This window comes from Malania oleifera, chromosome 10 (assembly GCF_029873635.1).
Source record: "Malania oleifera isolate guangnan ecotype guangnan chromosome 10, ASM2987363v1, whole genome shotgun sequence".
Taxonomy (NCBI): domain Eukaryota; kingdom Viridiplantae; phylum Streptophyta; class Magnoliopsida; order Santalales; family Ximeniaceae; genus Malania; species Malania oleifera.
The window spans coordinates 1,838,298-1,857,061 of record NC_080426.1 but is presented as its reverse complement, the minus strand read 5'-3'; the positions used below and the strand labels follow the sequence as shown (position 1 = coordinate 1,857,061).

At 35.9% G+C, this 18,764-nt stretch overlaps 1 protein-coding gene across 1 annotated transcript; it reads right to left on the bottom strand.

Moving 5' to 3' along the window:
* Nucleotides 1–275: 275 nt before the first annotated feature.
* On the bottom strand, nt 276–1,319 carry LOC131166473 (heavy metal-associated isoprenylated plant protein 45). Its single transcript, XM_058125073.1, has 3 exons — nt 981–1,319; nt 762–837; nt 276–642 (listed from the first exon to the last, which is right to left on the bottom strand). Exons 1-3 carry the CDS (start codon nt 987–989, stop codon nt 509–511), a joined length of 219 nt encoding a protein of 72 aa, XP_057981056.1. The 5' UTR covers nt 990–1,319; the 3' UTR covers nt 276–508.
* Between the last annotated feature and the right edge of the window lie 17,445 nt (nt 1,320–18,764).

The following is an 18,764-nucleotide window of genomic DNA, read 5'->3' as shown; positions in this document are numbered from 1 at the left end:
AAATGATTCCTTAGTCACGGCGACTCTCTTAATATATATTTGGCCCCGTATTGAAAAGTTCACTTGTGTGAGTTGTGCCATTTTAAAAAAAATAAAGTAAAGAATGAGTGGGTTATGACTTTATATACATAATTGGCCTCCAAAACATAAAAGCCTAAGCTTTTTTGGCTCATTTGCCTGTAAAAGTATTTTAGTTATATGGGTTAATTCGGGCATAACTGAGAATTTAATATTGAATAATGCTCAGCCCACCCCTATAACTAAGCAAATAGGTATTAAGGAGAAAGCATGCTAAGTTTAGATTTTAGACAAATACTATTACAAATGAGTTGTGCCAGTACAGCGGCCTCTTGTGCCTAACACAAAAATGCCCATTGGCCATTATTAATCAAAATTCGATTAATTGTATATAAGAACAACATCAACAAAATCAAGTCTTAGTCCCACTAAGTGGGATCGGCTAATTAAATATCAAGAAGGAGAGAAATTAATTCTTCAAAATTCTTGTTTATTCAGTGTTCTCCTCCCAAGTGCTGGCAGTTTTTCCACTCTTCTGAAGAACTCTGATGACTTCTTCTGTGGTTACATTGCCCGTGACAGTCACCTTGTTCTGCTGCGTATCAACATTATAGGTTTCTATATCTGCTCAACAGTCCACCCGGATTGACTAATTAATCACCACCTTCAAACAAATCTTCTCCCAAAGAAAGTAAAAAAGCTAGAAAGGATGCATATAATAAGACACAGCAAAAAGGGCATACCTTTAATTTTCTTGATGGCCTTGAGGATTTTCTTGATGCACTCTTCGCAGTGCAAACCCACCCTCAGCTCCACCACCTGATGCACAAGAGAAACTCTATTACCCAGCCATGACCATTTTGATTGAGATTTCAGAATTAAAAAGAAATGGGAACATATTCAACATAACAAAGAACTGAATTGAGATTAATAGCACCAGTTTTCATTTTTTGGGAACGTACAGTAGTCATCAGTTGGGTTGATGGGTTGAAAGAAACAGGGTTTAAGTTGAAAGTCGAAACCTTCAGTGCTAGCAGGCAAATAGGCCCTGCGAAAGAAGAAGAAGAAGAAGAAGAAGAAGAAGAAGAAGAGTCGAAATAGAGAAATGGGGATGGGGCTGAAGCATTGGATTCTATTGATGATGGATGGGGGAATTTGGACTTTTATTGGCAAAGCTGCTTTTGTTTATTCCCGTGAGGTTGACTTGGGAGCTGGTATGAGCGGTGAGCCCCCACAAACGCCCACTCTTCACACCCTAATAGGAGTTTAGGGGAGCAGTGGGCGGCCTTCTTTCTTGTCATGCCCCGCCTTCAAAAAAATCAAAGCTATTTTGAGGTTGGAAAGTTAGAGCAGCTCAGCTGTAATACACTTTTGGTTGCTATTTTTTTATTTATTCATTTTTAGATGATCTTTTGGGAATCAATTCCGATATAAGTGAGGATAAAAGGCATTTACCTCTTCTAAAATTCGATAACAAGTTACCTCACATACTAAAATTTTACATACCTCTAGCTAGTTTGCCAAAAAAAAAAAAAAATTTTTTTGATCAAGGACCTCTCCTTATATTTAACAAAAGGGGAAACTTTTTTTTAGAGTTATTACTGTCCTAAAAATTAAATATCAAGAAATGTTTATGAGATCTTTGAAATTTAGAAGATGTTCTTATCCTTTTATTAAATTTCATATAAAGTTAGTGTCTTTTACCATTTAAGTAATTCATTTTTTTTTTCCCACTTTAGAATTTTTTTAATATAAAATAATATCATTTTTTTAAACATTATTAGTTGAATTAAGAGTATATCATCTTTCTTGGTTTTAACGAACAAGGTACTATAGATTTGTCCTCTCGAAAACCTCTTCTCAATTAGAAATCGATTAAATCTTTCATACAAAGCCCTAGGGGCCTGCTTTAATCCATACAAAGCTTTAATTAGTCTAAATATATGATTAGGATTTTCTATATTTTCAAAACTAGGGGGTTGTTCAACATATACCTCTTCATTAATATACTCATTTAAGAATGCACTTTTAACATCCATTTGGTATAACTTAAATTCTTTGTAGAAAGCATAAGCTAACAACATTCTTATAACTTCCATTCTAGTTACAGGGGCAAAGGTTTCATCATAGTCTATCGATTCTTCTTGGTTATATCCTTTAGCTACAAGTTTAGCTTTGTTTCTAATGACTATACCATTCGCATACTTTTATTTCTAAATACCCATTTAGTTCCTATGATAAAATGATTTTCAGGTTTGAGTACTAATTGCTATACTTTACTTCTTTCAAATTGGTTTAATTCTTCTTACATAACAATTATCAAGAGTCATCTTTAAGGGCCTCTTCAACGTCTTTAGGCTCATCTTGAGATAGGAATGCATAGTGATTGCATAAATTCTTTAAAGAAGATCTAGTAGTTACACCTCTAGATGGTTCACTTATAATTTGATCTTGAAGGTGATCTTTTAAATACTTCCATTCTCTTGGTAATTCAGGATTTTCTATAGGTTCATCTTTTGGGGTTTCTTCATTTACTTCATTTTCCTTGATTTCTACCTCATCCTCCTTTTTGAAAATATCATCATTTTTTGCATTTTTAACTTCTCTTGAAAAAGGGTTTGATTCATCAAAGTTTATGTGAATTGATTCAATGACGGTGAGTGTTCTTTTGTTATAAATCCTATATGTAGTAATCCTAAAAAAAAATAATAATAATAAAAAAATTAATTAAAAAAAATAATAAAATAAAATTAAAAAATAAATAAAATAATTAAATTAATAAGTAAAATGAATAGTATGATAAGGAAAAAAAAAATATTGAAACAAGATATATATATAAAACTTTAACTTATATATATTACATAGTGCAAGCTTCTCTAGGAAGCTTTGCTTCAATTTCAATCAAATCCAATTTGAATTGGATTCCTACGCCCAGTGTTCTCAGCTTTCTCTCTTAGTCTCTCGCAGTGTCTCTGGTCTCCTCGTCTTCTCTCTCCCACTCTCCTCCACCACGTTTCCGATATTTGGCTGATCAAAAATCTGAAAATATGCAGAGGCTCGCCGCCACCGACATTTCTACTAGAGCGGATCTGTCGTGGGAGCGGCGTAAGCATATCTCCTAGGGTAAGGTCAAATTGCAAACTTACCTCAATTTCTCTTAAACTATAAGCCCCATTAATGAACGGAAATTGCAGGAGACTCGTGGGGAGATTCTCTACAATCTAACCGGAGCGAGTTTTCAAATTGGAGTTCCGGGGTACCAATCCTAAATCGGGGGTGAGTTTGATAACTTAGGCTTTTATTAGGCTATTTAGGGTATTCAAAACTTAGGAAAATTTTAGGAAAAGTTACTCTATGAATTATGATGAATAATATGGTGAAATTTGAATTTCAGAGTTTAGGGGTTTTTGAACACCTAAGGCGTAGGCCGGGGTGTTAGCAGGTTTTTTCAAGAATCAGGTAAGGGGATTAAGTTAAGTCAGTAATTTTATGAAATTTGAATCAATTTAATTGTTATGTTTATATAAATATATATATATATTTATTTATTCACTTGGGAATTTAAAGGTTATTTTGAAAACCAACCGTTCGAAATGAATTTTACAAACTTAGGATATATGGTATGATATTTTTGAATAAAATGAACGGTGAAAAATTTGTTTATTTATATGGATATGTTAAAATGTAAGAAATTGTGTGGCAGATGACTTAATTTGTATGGATTATTGTATATTTGAATTTGAGATTTTGAAATACTAAATTGTTTGAAAAATACTAGAATTGTTGAGAAATACTGGAAATACTTGTGAAAATACTAGAATTATTTATGAAATACAGGTGTTTGAATTAACGTCCAGTGGCCGGGTATTGTTTGATTGGCCAAGGGCTAGGATTATTATTTGACGATTGAGGGCCGAGTTTGAATTGATGGCTATATATCGGATTGTATTTTGTGGCCGGGGGCCAGATTTTTGGAATAACAAGAAATATATGTGAATTGATATTTTAAATGGTGATTTCTATTATTTAAATTGCATGATATGCTTTAGGAACCCTGAGGACCAGTGTATTGTGAGCACGGTACCGTTGCTAGTTAGACCATGTGCACCCACATTATTTGGATAGAAGTGTAGGGGGTCCAGCCGACTGCCTGCGTGAGGTTGAAATAAGGCGTCGAACCTATAACTTTACTATGGATGCCTACAGATGTATTTGCAGAGAATGTTGTTTTTGACTTTGTTTGGGCTGATCACCTAGGCTTAATCCAACCTTTGGGTCGCACAACCCGTGCCATGGGAATGTAAATGAAGTATTTGTCACAGGGAGTGTCTTATATGCATATCTGTTAATTTATATGAATATGGTTAATTAATAAGATAATTTCGAGGGCTTACTAAGAAAGGTGAGTGCCTTGGTAGTAGTAATGGTTCTAGAGCAGAGGGAAGCTACTTGTATGAGCGGGTAATCTTCCCTATCCTCGGCTAATTGTGTGTGTGAGTATAAAATAAGAATGCTTTCATAAATGAGTTTATTTGCTTAGTGAACTGGTTATTTTCTGTACACTAAATGCATGCTGGCCACACACTGACATTAACTTAGTATTTCCCTTACTGAGCTGTGCCTCATCCTTACTTTACAAACTATTTTTTTTTTCAGGGAATCCTAGAGATCGAATCTAACAGGCTAGAGGAGTAGGGCTAGTAGTGTAAATTTTATGAAGGTAGTGTGTAGATAGAGATTTTATTTTTGTTTAGTTTTATGGGATATAATTATGTGGAAATGGATATATTTGTGTATAAAAATAGTTAGAACTCTGGTAATGTAATTTGAGGATTTTATATTTTATTTTCGTTGCGTATGTGTGTTTTATATTTGATGAATAAGGTATCAGATACACTGACGTCACTAAAGTAGCACTCCGGGCCCACGTGGCGGGTCGAGGTCATTACACTATAGGCCTTACTATTTGCAGAGTATCCTAGGAAAATTCTTTCATTCGATTTAGCATCAAATTTTCTTAAGCTATCTTTGTTATTAAGTACAAAACACTTACACCCAAAAACATGAAAGTAAATTATGTTGGACCTTTTTCCTTTCCATAATTCATAAGGTGTCTTGTTTAGACTTGATCTAATAGAAACCCTATTAATTATATAGCAAGTTGTATTTACAGTTTCGGCCCAAAAATACTTTCGGGTAAATTATTTTCATTAAGCATAGTTCTTGTCATTTCTTGAAGAGTTCTATTTTTCCTCTTCACAACTCCATTTTGTTGTGGGGTTTTAGGTGCTGAAAAGTTGTGACTTATGCCATGATCATTGCAAAATTTTTCAACGTCTTGATTCTTAAATTCTCTTCCTTGGTTACTTATTAGGTTTGAGATATTGTACCTTTTCTCATTTTGAAGCTTCTTGCATAGAGTGATTAACAAATTATACGCTTCATCTTTGTTAGCTAAAAACAATACCCATGTGTATCTAGAGTAATAGTCTACAATTACGAAGACGTATTGGTTTCCTCCTAAGCTTTGAGTTCTAGTAGGACCAAACAAGTCTAAGTGTATGAGTTCTAGGGGTCTACTAGTTGATATATGTTTCTTCTTTTTGAAGTTTGTTTGGATTTGTTTTCCTAGTTGACAAACATCACACACTTTATCTTTGATAAACTTGGTGTTGGGCAAGCCTTTAACTAAATTCTTTTTGGAGAGTTTAGATATGAGAATCATGCTGGCATGTCCTAATCTTCTATGCCAAAGCCAACTATTTTCACTCATGGCAACTAAGCAAGTTATATCTTGAGAGATCAAGCAATCAAGGTTTATACAATACACATTATTCGTTCTATGTGCAGTGAATATTGTCTTATGATCCTTAGAATTTTGTATTATGTATTTGTCTTTCTTAAACATTATTTCAAATCCTTTGTCGCTAAGTTGATTAATGCTTTAGATTATCTACTAACAAGACATCATCAATAGTGGGTGAAGAGTCTTTACTTATTTTACCAATTCTGATGATCTTGCCTTTTGCAATGTCACCGAAGGTTACATATCCTCCATCATTTTGAGTGAGAGAAGTGAACTTAGATTTATCTCCTGTCATATGTCTTGAACATCCGCTGTCTAAGTACCATTTTTATTTAGACAGAGTGGACCTAAAGCAAACCTATAAGAGAGGATTCATGTGGTTACTTTTGGAACCCAAACTTTCTTAACTCTCTTTAAGTCTTGTATAGTTTTTGTGTTTATCTTCCATTCATTTTTCACTTTGATGTACTTTTTCTTGAGTGGACAATTAAACATTATATGTCCTTTATTTTTACACATGTAGCAAGTAGTATGCTCATAAATGTTTGTGGATGAAGTACTTGCATAGTGTTTAGATTGCTTTACAAAATACCCCTTAAACAATTGTTTCTTTCTTTTGGTTGGTGTTCCATTGTAACTAATTCCTTCTCTATTGTTAGCCATCCTTTGTTGTCCTATAATTTTTTCAAAGTTTACTTTACCTCCAGTGAAGTTGTAAACAATCTTTTCCTTATCTTGAATTGAGTTTTTAAGATCAATTATTTATAGCTCTCTCTTGCCATCTTCATTTACTTGAGACTTAGCTAATTTCTAAGACATGTCATTTACTTTCTTCTCAAGCTCATCAATTTTTAGGTTTTTTTCTTCTTCAACAATTTTCGAAGATTCAAGCTGATTTCTAAGTGTTTCATTTTTTTGTTTCAAACTTATGTTCTTTTTTGAGACCTTGATGAATTTATTTTGAAAAGAGAATAATTCAGTTTGAAGTTCTTTATAAGAAGGCATACTTTCACATGAATCATTACACGAATCTACCGAAAAAGAGTAGTAAGAGTTTACCCCTTCGTGTTGTTCCATGAAGCATATGTTTGCTACTTCTTGTTCGCTGGATTCGCTCTTCGATTCACTCGAACCTGAGTCATCCTAAGTTGCTTTCATTGTAGGCTTCCTTTTCTTCTTTTCCTTCTTGAGTTGTGGGCGGTTCGGCTTGATGTGTTTGGTCTTTTTATAGTGATAACAGGTGGGTGGTTCATTTTTGCTCTTGTATTCCTTTTTGCTATTTTCACCTTTTTCAGTTTTTGATTCGTTGAATTTTCTAGTGAATTTCTTGTTTCTTTTGAAGAATTTTCCAAGTCTTTTAGTTATGAAAGCTAATTCTTCATCTTCTAATTCACTAGATTCATTATCTTCTTCACTTGAATGTTCTTTCGAGGCTTTTAGAGCTACAGACTTCTTATTTTTATTTTCAATGTTTCTTTCTTTCAAAGCCATTTCATAAGTTAGAAGTGATCCTATGAGTTCATCTAATGAAGTTGTTTTGAGGTTTCTACCATCTGCTATGACTGTTGGTTCCCAAATAGGTGGAAGTGCTCTTAGAATTTTTCGAATCATCTCATGAGTGGAATATGTTTTTCCTAAGGTACTTAGTGAGTTTATGATATGCGTGAACCTAGTATACATGCTTGTGATGGTTTCATCGGTATTCATCCTAAAAGTTTCGCACTCACTAGTCAACATATCAATTCTACTATCTCTAACATCTACTGTGCCTTTGTAAATTACTTCTAATTTATCCCAAATTTCCTTAGTTGTTTTACACACCATTACTCTATTGAATTCATTTGCATCAAGTGCACAATATAGGACATTTATTGCACTTGAGTTAATTTGCAGCATTTTGTAATCTGATTCGATTAGTTCTTTTTCTTATTTAGGTACTTCTTTTCTATCTACTAGTTTCGTAGGGATCAGATTTTCATTTGTGACAACATTCCATGCCTTCAAATCCATTGTTTAAAGGTAGATTCTCATTCGCTGCTTCCAAAAGGTGTAATTGAGTCCACAAAAAATGGATGGTCTAGTTGAGGATTGACCCTCGCCAAAGGGAGCTACTCCATTTTGTGTCATCTAGATCCTTATATAGCTACTTGTTAGGATTTTTTATAACCGCTCTCTGATATCAATTGAAACCTAAGGTGTAGTCCCAAGAGGGGGGGTGAATTGGGTTATTTAAATTCTTTAGAGTCTTTTTATGAGTTCTTGACTTTTTACAATTCTTTTAAAGACTTCTTATATTCTTGTTGATTAGGAAATCCACACAAACATTTACTTCTTCTATTCAATCCACAACCACAACATACAAACCAATTGATTAATTGTTCAAATCAAACAAACACAATACAAGTAATCAATATATGCTTTGCAATATTTAGCAGCCATGTGTATGAATATGCAAGTCTTGTAGTTGGCATTTGAATTGAAAATTAAAATAACATCCAATCACTCTTTTCAATAACTTAGATTTTAAATAAACCCTTAGTTAAAATAATTTAGGAATTGATTAACCAACGTACTCCCTTTCGGTTTTCGCAATCAATGATAATCAACCCAAACAATTTTAATCTTTGGTTTATTTAATATCCAAGGTTGTTTGTAAGATTAACACATCCACGCAGTTTATATTGTTACTGGAATTTAAAAGAGAATAAGAGAAGAGAGTGAGACGGTGTTGTTACGAGGTTCGGCTTACCCCAGCCTACGTCCTCGCCGTAGGTCAACCACTTAAGGATTTCACTATACCTTGTTCCTTTCGGGTGGAACAAAAACCTTTACAATAACCAGCCTCTTTTTCAAGAAGAGAAACATCTCCAAGCAACAACCTATACTTGGTGAAACGATCCAAGTATACCTTGAACCGTCAAAGATCTAGTAGAAAGGAATGGATATCTGCGTACAAAAACACTCTCAAACACAAAGCAAGTTGTACAAGTTAAATCACTAATCGTACTTCAAAACCAAAGTTAAATAGAAAATATGAAGCTCAAGGCTTAGAATTCACCAATGGTTTTTTCTTATTGATATAGAAATTTTAGTTGCAAATCAAAACCAAAGCTTTTTAATCAACCAATAATTTCGTAGAGTTTCCCCTAACAAGAGTGTAAGCAAGTATGAGCTTTAAGAGACCTTTAGCGTAGAAAGTGTGTATTGCTTGAGCGTATATTTTCATTGAGTAAGAGAGGTATGTATAGACTTCTTAAAGAAAAATTTCCTCATTTAACATGGAGTATTTAGGTAACTTTTCAAAAGATATTAAATCATAGAATTAATTTTGAAAAACTTCTTGTATAGTTCGAAATTCAAAATCTCCATAGAGTCAGTCAGCTGACTCACTCAACTTGGTCATTTTTGTACTAGTCAGTTGGCTGGACAAGCGGCTGACACCATTCTGTCTCTCAAAAAATTAATTTTGATAAATTATCAGTCGGTTGACCCAACTATATTAAAAAAAGTCAGTCAGCTGGACAGACCATGGAGTCATTCAGCTAACTGATCCCAGTTCAAAAATGGTCAGTCGGCTGGACAGATGTTTTTCCATTCATAGTGCTTGTTAGTCGGCTAGCCAAACATGATGTGTTCTGATCAATCAGCTGACCAGTCCTCTCTTTTTCATTTTTGATTTTTAAACTCTAGTTAATTTTGAAAAACTCAAGTACCACTCTTTCAAAATCATTTTCAAGGGTTTTAGAAGAATGGTTTCTAAGTCTTCTTATCCTAAAGAGCTTAACATATCTAAATAGTAATGAATTTGAAGTACTTACAAACATTATTTTAAGCATGATCTCCTTAATCACTAAGTCTTACAGCCTTTTGAGGTTCAGTCTTTACTTTAAGTCCTACTTAGCCTTTAAGCTCTTCATTTGTTGTTCATTGCTTCAATATATTGAGAAGCTTTCACTTGATTGGCTTTGATTTCCAGCTTACTTCCATGATTAACCATGAGTGTCCTTAGACTTAAAATAAAGTCACTCAACAACACATGTTAAAACATCCTTCATTTGTTATCATCAAAACAAAATTGAAAAATCTAGTTAGGCCAATAGTATTATATGTTATTAGAACTCGGATAGTTTAGTTCAGTTTTATAAAGCACGATACTGTAGTTATATGTTTATGATTATGAATATATTAGTGCTACCACACATCTTATGTAGAGTGTGGGAGATGACGGTCAATGTGGCTTTATGGGAGTATCGTAGTTCTCCTGGTAGTCTGGCACAGGTGGAATAGGCCCATCGTACTTACAAAATTATGTTTGACTTAGCATGGTCGGCCAACCATTGCTAAGTCCCACCTTCGGGCCACACAACCCTATCATGTGGGGGGGGGGTAAGACATGATGATTACTAACTAACTATCTATCCTGGGTAATAATTCAAGTATGATATGATTATAAGATGATTTTCTCAGTATAGAAATTTAATATGTTATGCTATGTTATGATAAATCATGTTTTATTCAGATATGAAACAGTTGTTTATACGAGTTATGAATTATGTACTATTTATATGTATATCATGAAAAATACTCATATTTCCACACACTAATATTAATTTGTCTCCCTTACTGAGAGGTGTCTCACCCCAGCATTACAAACATTTCAGGCAATTTAGGTAGGAGGGCGGATAGAGCCCTGCAGCAGTAAAAGTGGACTGAGCTACCCTATCAGTAGGATAAGTGGATGAGCTAGGGTTAGATGGATTTTTGAGTTGAGACCCTAGGAGTACTTTTCGGTCTTTTTGATGGATGACTATATGTATATGTATATGAAAGATTTAGTTGGACTCTAGTATGGTTTATAGTATTTATAGTATGTATATGATTTTATGTTTCCCGCTACTTAGGTATGAGAGTTTTATGACAGATATATCTCTGGTACCCATGGGTCCAGGTTGACCATGACTATGATAGTTTATCTGGATATTATGTATGTTATTATGTGGAAAACATATATATGGAAATTAAGCAGGTTGTTACACTTAGCCTTCCCAGTCATTTTAAAGGTGGCATACAACTCCTTTTATTCATCTGTGTAGTGCAGGACTGCCAGCAGCTCCTTTATCTCCTAAACCCAGTCTTTGCCACGATCGGGTTAGCTCCTCCCGCAAACTTCGGGGGATTCATGCAAGTAAATTGCTCGACAGTACATCCCTAGTCTGTAGGTGGGCTGTTCTGTCCCTTAGAGTCACGCCTGATTTCACCATAACTTGTCGGGCTAAACTTTGCAGCACTGTAGAGGTATCAATGTCATCATCGCTAGCAACCTCCAAATTGCTACTTCCTCCGACATCCACGTTCTTATCTCTGGGATCCATCCCAAAAATAGGACCAAAAATAATTTTTAGAGACCTATTGTTGGCACACGACTAGTACAACCAATTAACTAAAAGTTGTTGAATGCACTATATCCTCATACTACAATACTTAGACTTTCCTTTATGGACTTGTTGGAATTGGTGTATTCCCAAGAGGGAGGGGTGAATTGGGTATTTAAAAATTTTATCCTCCCTAGGTCAAATTTGAATCCACAAATAGTAATATGCAACCTAGGGTCTGTCTATTCCAATAACCCAACAAAATATAACTGAGCAGATAAATAGAACAAATATAATAGGCTCAGTATTTCCTAATCATTCACAATATTTTCAGTAAGTCCATATTCATAAGAAATTTAAATCTAAGCATGCATGTGTAGGAATTTAAGTGCGGAAAATTAAAGTGCGGGGAAATAGAAAACAACACATGATATGATATCGGGGTTCGGCCAACACTGCCTACGTCCCCGCCTCAAGCTCACAAACAAAAGGATTCACTACCTTTGCTCACTTAAGGGTGGAGCGACACAGTTTACAACACCTTACAGGATGGTGCACCTAGTTCTCCTAACCGGGTCTGAACCAATCCGGGACTTTCTTAGCCGGGTCTAAGTCTATCTAGTGCTCTCCTAACCGAGTTTGAGCAATTTGGGACCTTTCACAATGCAAGTCTCCCTCTTCCGACCACACGTCGGGAATACAACAATATTCAAATAAAATATTTTTCATACAACCAAGGTGCTTCTAAAAAGCAAATGTGTACATCAATAAAGCACAAATGCCCTCACGTATGATATGAATATAAGCTCAGTGTGAGTATGTGATTTTCTTAAAATAGTTTTTTCAATTTTTGAATAAAAGTATTTATGATAAGCACTTCAAAGATTTAAACCCAAGCAAATGTTTCTCCAAAAAATAAATTTCAATAAAAATAGGAGAACCTAGGGTTTTATACTCAAATCAATTTATGCCCAAATAAATGTGTATGATCTTTGATAAGAAAATTTTAATCAGTGATTTTCAAAGATCTAATACTCAAATGATATTATCTCCACACAAATGATTTTTCAGTAATAAAAGTATTGGAGATAAAAAGGATTTGTTTCTTAAAGATATTTTTGCAATAAGCACAAAATCAAGCCTTTGAATCTTGCAACCAAGATGCAAAGATTCACAAGCTAAAGAAAGTTATTTCTCAAAGATATTTATCAAATGAAATATGCGGGAGAAACTAAAAATCAACTCAAAAAAATATTTTTTCAAAATCAAAATCAAATAGAGAGAGTGAGTGCTTTGAATAACAAGTGCCCAAATAAAAATGAATGCTCTCTTTCAATAAAAAAATTTATCAAAGGAATGATTAAAAGAGAGTAAAAATAAATAAGGAACAAAAATAATTTGGGAGGATTTTCTCTCTAATCTCTCTACTTAATTTTGAGTAATGAAGGGGTATATATAGAGTGTGGAAAAATTTTGACCATTAGGGACATATTAGGTATTTTGTAAAATGTTTAATTAAAATTAAACACATTTTAAGCGCCAAAAAATACATGAATCCGAGAGGTTCGGTCGACCTAGGCACAGGTCGGTTGACCAAATGAAAGGCAACACAGAACCCTTCATACATTCGATCAACCAAGCCAAAAGGTCGGTTGACCACTCATGAGGTTCAATTGACCATGGTGTTTTTGAAGTGAGAGGTCGGTCAACCGAGGGATGAAACCAAGCACAAGTGCAAGAACGGTCAACCGTGGGATTTTAGAACAAAACCAGACGATCGGCCGAGCGTCGGTCGACCAATGTCAAATGACCTTATGATGGTTAGTCGATCGAGGCAAGTGAAACTCCTATTTTGCCCTTGATTTTGACCTTAACAAAATTTCCCCTTAATTGTATAAGTATGGTTTTTAAGTGTGAGGATTTTTAAGAAAAGTTTTGGGTCCTAAGTTCTGACTATGGTCGTCCTGAGCTTCTCATCCACATCATGCATGCAATGCATTATTACATATCAAATTAAAAACAAGAATGCATTTATAATAAAATTAAATGTCTTAAATCTTCTTGCTCTTGTGTTTTCATGGAATGCGCCAAATGCATATGATCTTGGAGTTTCTTTTGGTTTCCATTTTTATGTGTGTGATATGAATTATTACCTATTCAAGCACTAAATACACACATAAGACACTGGTGCTGTAATGACCCAAAAATTTAAATAATTAGAAAATATAATGAATAAAATGGATTAAAGGAAAATAAGGGGAAGAAAGGAAGAATTTTTAAGAAAATTACAAGCCTTGTCGACGAATGTCTTGTATTTGTCAACGAGTGTCCTTCTAAGCTCGTTGAAGAACTCGGTTTCTCGTCGACGAAGAAATCCTGAGAGACAATTTTGGAAACCCTGAATTTCATCAACAAAGGTATCTTCTCATCGACGAAGTCTCTATAGCGCCTCATCGACGAATCGACGTGTCTCGTCAACGAAGTCCTGCCTATAAATAGGTTGTTCTTCATTTTCAGCGTGAAATCTCACGAACTCTCTCTCTAAAACGAAGCTCCAGCCTTCTCTCTTTGATTTCGGACCGATTTTGACTCGGTTTGACGATCTGAAATCGCTAGGAGGTTCGTGGGATCATTCTCTTCAAGGCTGTAGGAGTTGATCGTTGAGTTGTGAAGTTTAGGAAACATCCCAAAATCAGGATAAGTTAGTTATTTTGGGATTTTCTTAAGGAATGTTGTTATTTGGAGCCTAGTAAATAGTAAATAAGTATTTTCTTTAAGATTTAAGTTAATTGGAATTTATTTTAATTAAGTTAGGATTTTTGGATTCAGGGTCTAGGTGAACGCCGTGTGGGTATCAGTTCGGGGATCCTACAGGCGTAATTGAAAGTCAGGTAAGGGGGAAATTTATATATTAAATCATATTTTTCATGAATTAAAATGGATTATGTATTATTTATGTATATATGTTTATATGTGGGTTTAAAATGTCAGCCATGAAATTTATGTTTTCTGAGCCTAGAAATGTTCATATAGTTATGTATATGTGAAAGTAAACGAATGAAAGTGAAAGAGATTTTCTGAGAAATTAAGTAAGTGATGAAATGTATTTTCAGTATATCAATGTTCATTATGGGTTGGCTTATTTTGTAAGAAATGTATATGAATTTTACTGTTAAATTGTGTGGCATGAGATTCTGTGTGAATATATGTTAAATATACGAGATGCATGTTAAGTAAGCAAAGCTTTATGAATAAAATATGATATGGACAATGTTGCTTGTGTATGTTAAATGCAACTATGTAAATGTAAGACAGCTGAAAGACGGCCATGTTAGTAGATTCTAGAACATTTCTATGTGGACTAACTGTAGCAGATTTTAGCGCATTTTTATGTGAAAACTAACTGATGATGGCTAAAGACCAGTTGTAGTACGAAGTAATGAAATGAAATGTTATGCAATGAAATGACAATGAAATGAAATGACAAATGTGAACGATGTAAATGGGAAAGAGTCACTTAAAGTAAAACGAAATGCAAAGTTAAGTTATGAATATGAATGAATAGAAAGAAATGATGTATTATGATATTAAAAGTATGTATGTACGTAGAACATGTTATGATTGAGCAAGACGAACTCTTTGCCTGAGGGCTTGCTGAAAAAGGCGAGTGCACTAGTAGCTTTAGATGTGGCAGTAGCTGCATAACGTACTAGGGCAGAGGGAACCTATTTGTATGGGCGGGTAGATTTCCCTATCTTTAAGGCCTTTGCCAGTAAACTATTGTTAAATGCGTGAGTAGGAGATTAACTAACACTTGAGGGCTTACTGAATAAGGTAAGTGCCCTGGTATGCTTTAGTTGTGACCTTAAGGTTACCTATGTATCAGAGCAGAGGGGTACTGCTTGTATGGACAGGTAATCACCCCTATCCTTAAGTAATCTAGTGGGTTAAATTTTTGCATGTGGTTGATAGGGTTTAGAAAACGATTTCAATGCTATGTAGTGATTTGCAAATGTATTTTAAAATGATATTTATATACCTCATGATGGTCACACGCTGTTTTAATATGTATACTTCTTCCCTTACTGAAATGTGTCTCACCCGAATATGAATGCTTCTTTTTCAGGACATCCTCGAGGTTGGGCTTAGGGAACTCAAGGGTATTTAGCTTTTTTTAGGACTATAGAAACAGGATATATGTTGATAATATTTTGGGAATGGAAATGTTTATGTTTTATATCTTTATGTTTTAAGTTTGTGGAGAAAAGAATGTTTGTGAACATACTGGAATGTTATGGAATATGTATTTATGGAAATGCAGGTGATGGTTGGTTTTTATGGATTTATAAGTAGAAAATAGAAAACTATGGTATTATGGTATTACGATATTACGGTATATGTTGTATGGAGATTATGGTTATGTTTTCCGCTGCGAATGTATGTAAAGATTTATGATTTATCAGGTTATTATTAGGTATAACGCACTGGACCCGAGTTTAGGGGTTCGGGCATTATAGGTGCTTTGTCAGCATCAAAATAGAGATCAGCCTCAAAAAGTACAGGCTTCGTCGATGAAGCCAGAGTTCGTCAACGAAGGCCATGCATCTCTCGTCGATGAAGTTCAGAGGCTCGTCGACGAGGAGAAGCTGAGGAGTTTCGGGAACCGGTGATATCAGGATTCATCGACGAATCCTCAGTCTTGTCGATGAGAGGACTATAGAGCCTCGTCGATGAGGATACCATCTCATCGACGAGTTTGCCTGGGTCAAAGGGGCTATAAATAGAAATTTTATTGCTTAACCATTAAGAAATTCAAATATCTTTTCTCTCTCTCTCTCTCTCTCTCTCTCTCTCTCTCTCTATATTTCCTCGTCGTTTGTCATTGGAATTGTGAATCTGAAGTTACCACGAGAATCGTGGAAGGATTCTCTACAAGTTCTACGAATCGGAATCCCATTTCGGAGATTTTTGGGTTTTTGCGTAAAATCGAGGTAAGACTTAGTTTTCAATTCTAATCATGTAGTTTTGTAGGAAACAGTATTGTGAGTATATTTTGTATTGTGATTTGTAGGTTTTGAAACTCGGTTCTCTGTTTAGGAGCCTTAGAGTTCGGGATTTGCTATTCGGGGAAAAGGTAAGGGGAATTGTATTTATATCAGTTATTTTCGAAATCGGACTTGGTGGAACTGTGGTCCACGGTCCTGTGTGTGTTTTGGCTACTCATATGGAGGGATCTAAAGAGGAAAACTATGGGTTTTTCATGTTACAATTTTGGGAAAAAAGGGTCGACAAGCTGCATCCCTTGTTTTGTTGGAAATCGAGCGTATATGTTGATTTATATTGTGTTATGGGGATGGTCGTGCCTTGACTTATTTAAACTGTATGTGTTTGGAAAACCATGATTTTAGATTACCAAATGGGTGTGGTTTGTTTGGTTATATGAGCATGCAAGTTTGTGTGATATGTTGAAATGCTAGTAGGAACGTGGTTCTGAAATTGTTCCAGGTACTGAGAGTGTCCGACTCTATATCCGAGGGCGTATGAAAACGCTAGCCATAGATTGGCAGAGGTCCGACTCTATATCTGAGGGCATGAGCCTATTCCGGCAGATCAGGCCGAAGGGTGTGGATCCACTAGTTAGCGTTGGTACGATGCCATAGGAGTTGGGGACTAGCCATGTGCCGATGGCGCCGTGTTACGCAGGTTGGCTACGGGCCAACGTTGTATGTGGCGATCCAGCTTCGGGCCGATGGGTGTGATGATACCGGGATTGTTGATCATGTGTATGTGTGCGTGTATGCACTATGTAAACTAGTACTGGACTGCATTTAACTTCGTGTATGTTGTATCATGATAAAACTCAAATGCCACACACCGATATAGCCTTTGTTCTTCCTTACTAAGAGGTGTCTCACCCCTGTTGTACGTACCTTTTTACAGGTCCTTCAAGTAACCAGAACTAGCGTCTTGGTGTAAGGAGCGTAGTGGCCGGTGTACTGCGGTTAGCGCTTGGGTAAGTGCTAGGACTGTATTTTGGTGGGTTGCCATTTTGAGATGTATTTGGGCACCCGTTTGAATGTTTTGGTAGAGCCTATTTTTGCTCTTGTATAGACTCTGGTATGGTACTGTATATATATATTGTAAGAACCCGAACCGTGATATATGGGTTAATTATGTAAAAGAAGGGAAAAATGGTAAATTGAGCAGAGTTCGTCAACGAGGCTAGTGTTCATCGACAAAGTTTCTTCTGTTCTCGACGACGAAATTCAGAGGCTCGTCAATAAGGGAATACCGAGAGGTTCGGGGAAATTGTAAATATCCGGCTCGTTGACGAAGCCACCATCTCGTCGACAAAGCCAATGGAGGACTCGTCGACGAGGACGACAATTCATCGACGAATCCACTCGAGTCAAAGGTTCTATAAATGATATTTTTGGTTGCTTTGGGACTAAGTTTCCCTAAATCCTCTCCCTCTCTCTCTCTCTAGAACTCGAAGTTCTCTCTCTCTCCTCGATTTCTTCGTCGTTTGTCACCTGATTTCGTAAATCCAATATTACTGCGAGGATCAGAGAAGGATTCTCTACATTTCTAGCGGATCGAAATCTTGTTTTGAGCGATTTCAGGTTTTAGGCTAAAATCGAGGTAAGACTCGGTTTTCGTTTTCGATCAGTATATGTGTGGCAGTATGAATTGTAAGTATGTATTGTACTGTGGTTTATAGGTTTTGGAGTCTCGGTTCATAGTTTTGGGGACCGTAGAGCTTGTAGTTGGAATTCGGGTTAAGGTAAGGGGATTCTGTTTATATCAGTTTATTTTTCAAAATCAAGATCGGTAAGCTTGTAGGCTACGATCATATGTATGTTTTAGTAACTTATTTGGGGAAATCTATTGAGTAAAATATGGGATTTTCGGGTTACAGTTTTTGAAAAAATTTGGGGATTTCGGGTATCATTCCCTCCTGTTCCTCCGTACCCCCATCCTCTTTTATCTACCTGGTTGGACACCCTACCTTTGTTTCCCTTATTATTGGAGATGGCTCTTATCCATATTGATTAAAATGTACCTGAGTGGAAAATTGATATAATTCCCGTACCACATACGTTGGGGTATGTTGTTGTTACGATTGTTTTCGGTCTTGTTGAATGAAACCGCAATCTGGTGGCTAATACGTACGCTGCAATGTATCGGGACGTAAGTTCCACATGATTTAGGTTCTGCACTTGGCTGGGGCGGTCCTTCCTCTACGTTGCGATATGATGGTAACTCCCGTGGGGGGAGTGGCCGATATCCCGGGGTGTGCCTCTCCCAGTCTGTTCGGCTGGGTCACGATGGGTGTGTTCTACCACCGCTCGGAGCCCGTAATCCACTCTTGGGCCCTCAGTGTGCCGCGTACGGGTATGTGCACGATCTTGTGCGATTTCGGTCAACTTGGTGTGTGCTATGAAGAATGTCATCCTATTGGGCTGGTGTCGCCCTGCGTTGGTCTGTCGCTCTTGTCACGCTGTGCGCCGTCGGTGCCCTTGTGTATGGTCTAGTGTGCGATGACGTATGTGTTGGGGTATGTCTGT

Excerpts from the sequence above, each read along its gene's own strand:
- LOC131166473 (XM_058125073.1), bottom strand. Across the intron at positions 643-761 it reads GGCCATCAAGAAAATTAAAG|ATATAGAAACCTATAATGTT; the intron begins GTATGCCCTTTT and ends ACTGTTGAGCAG.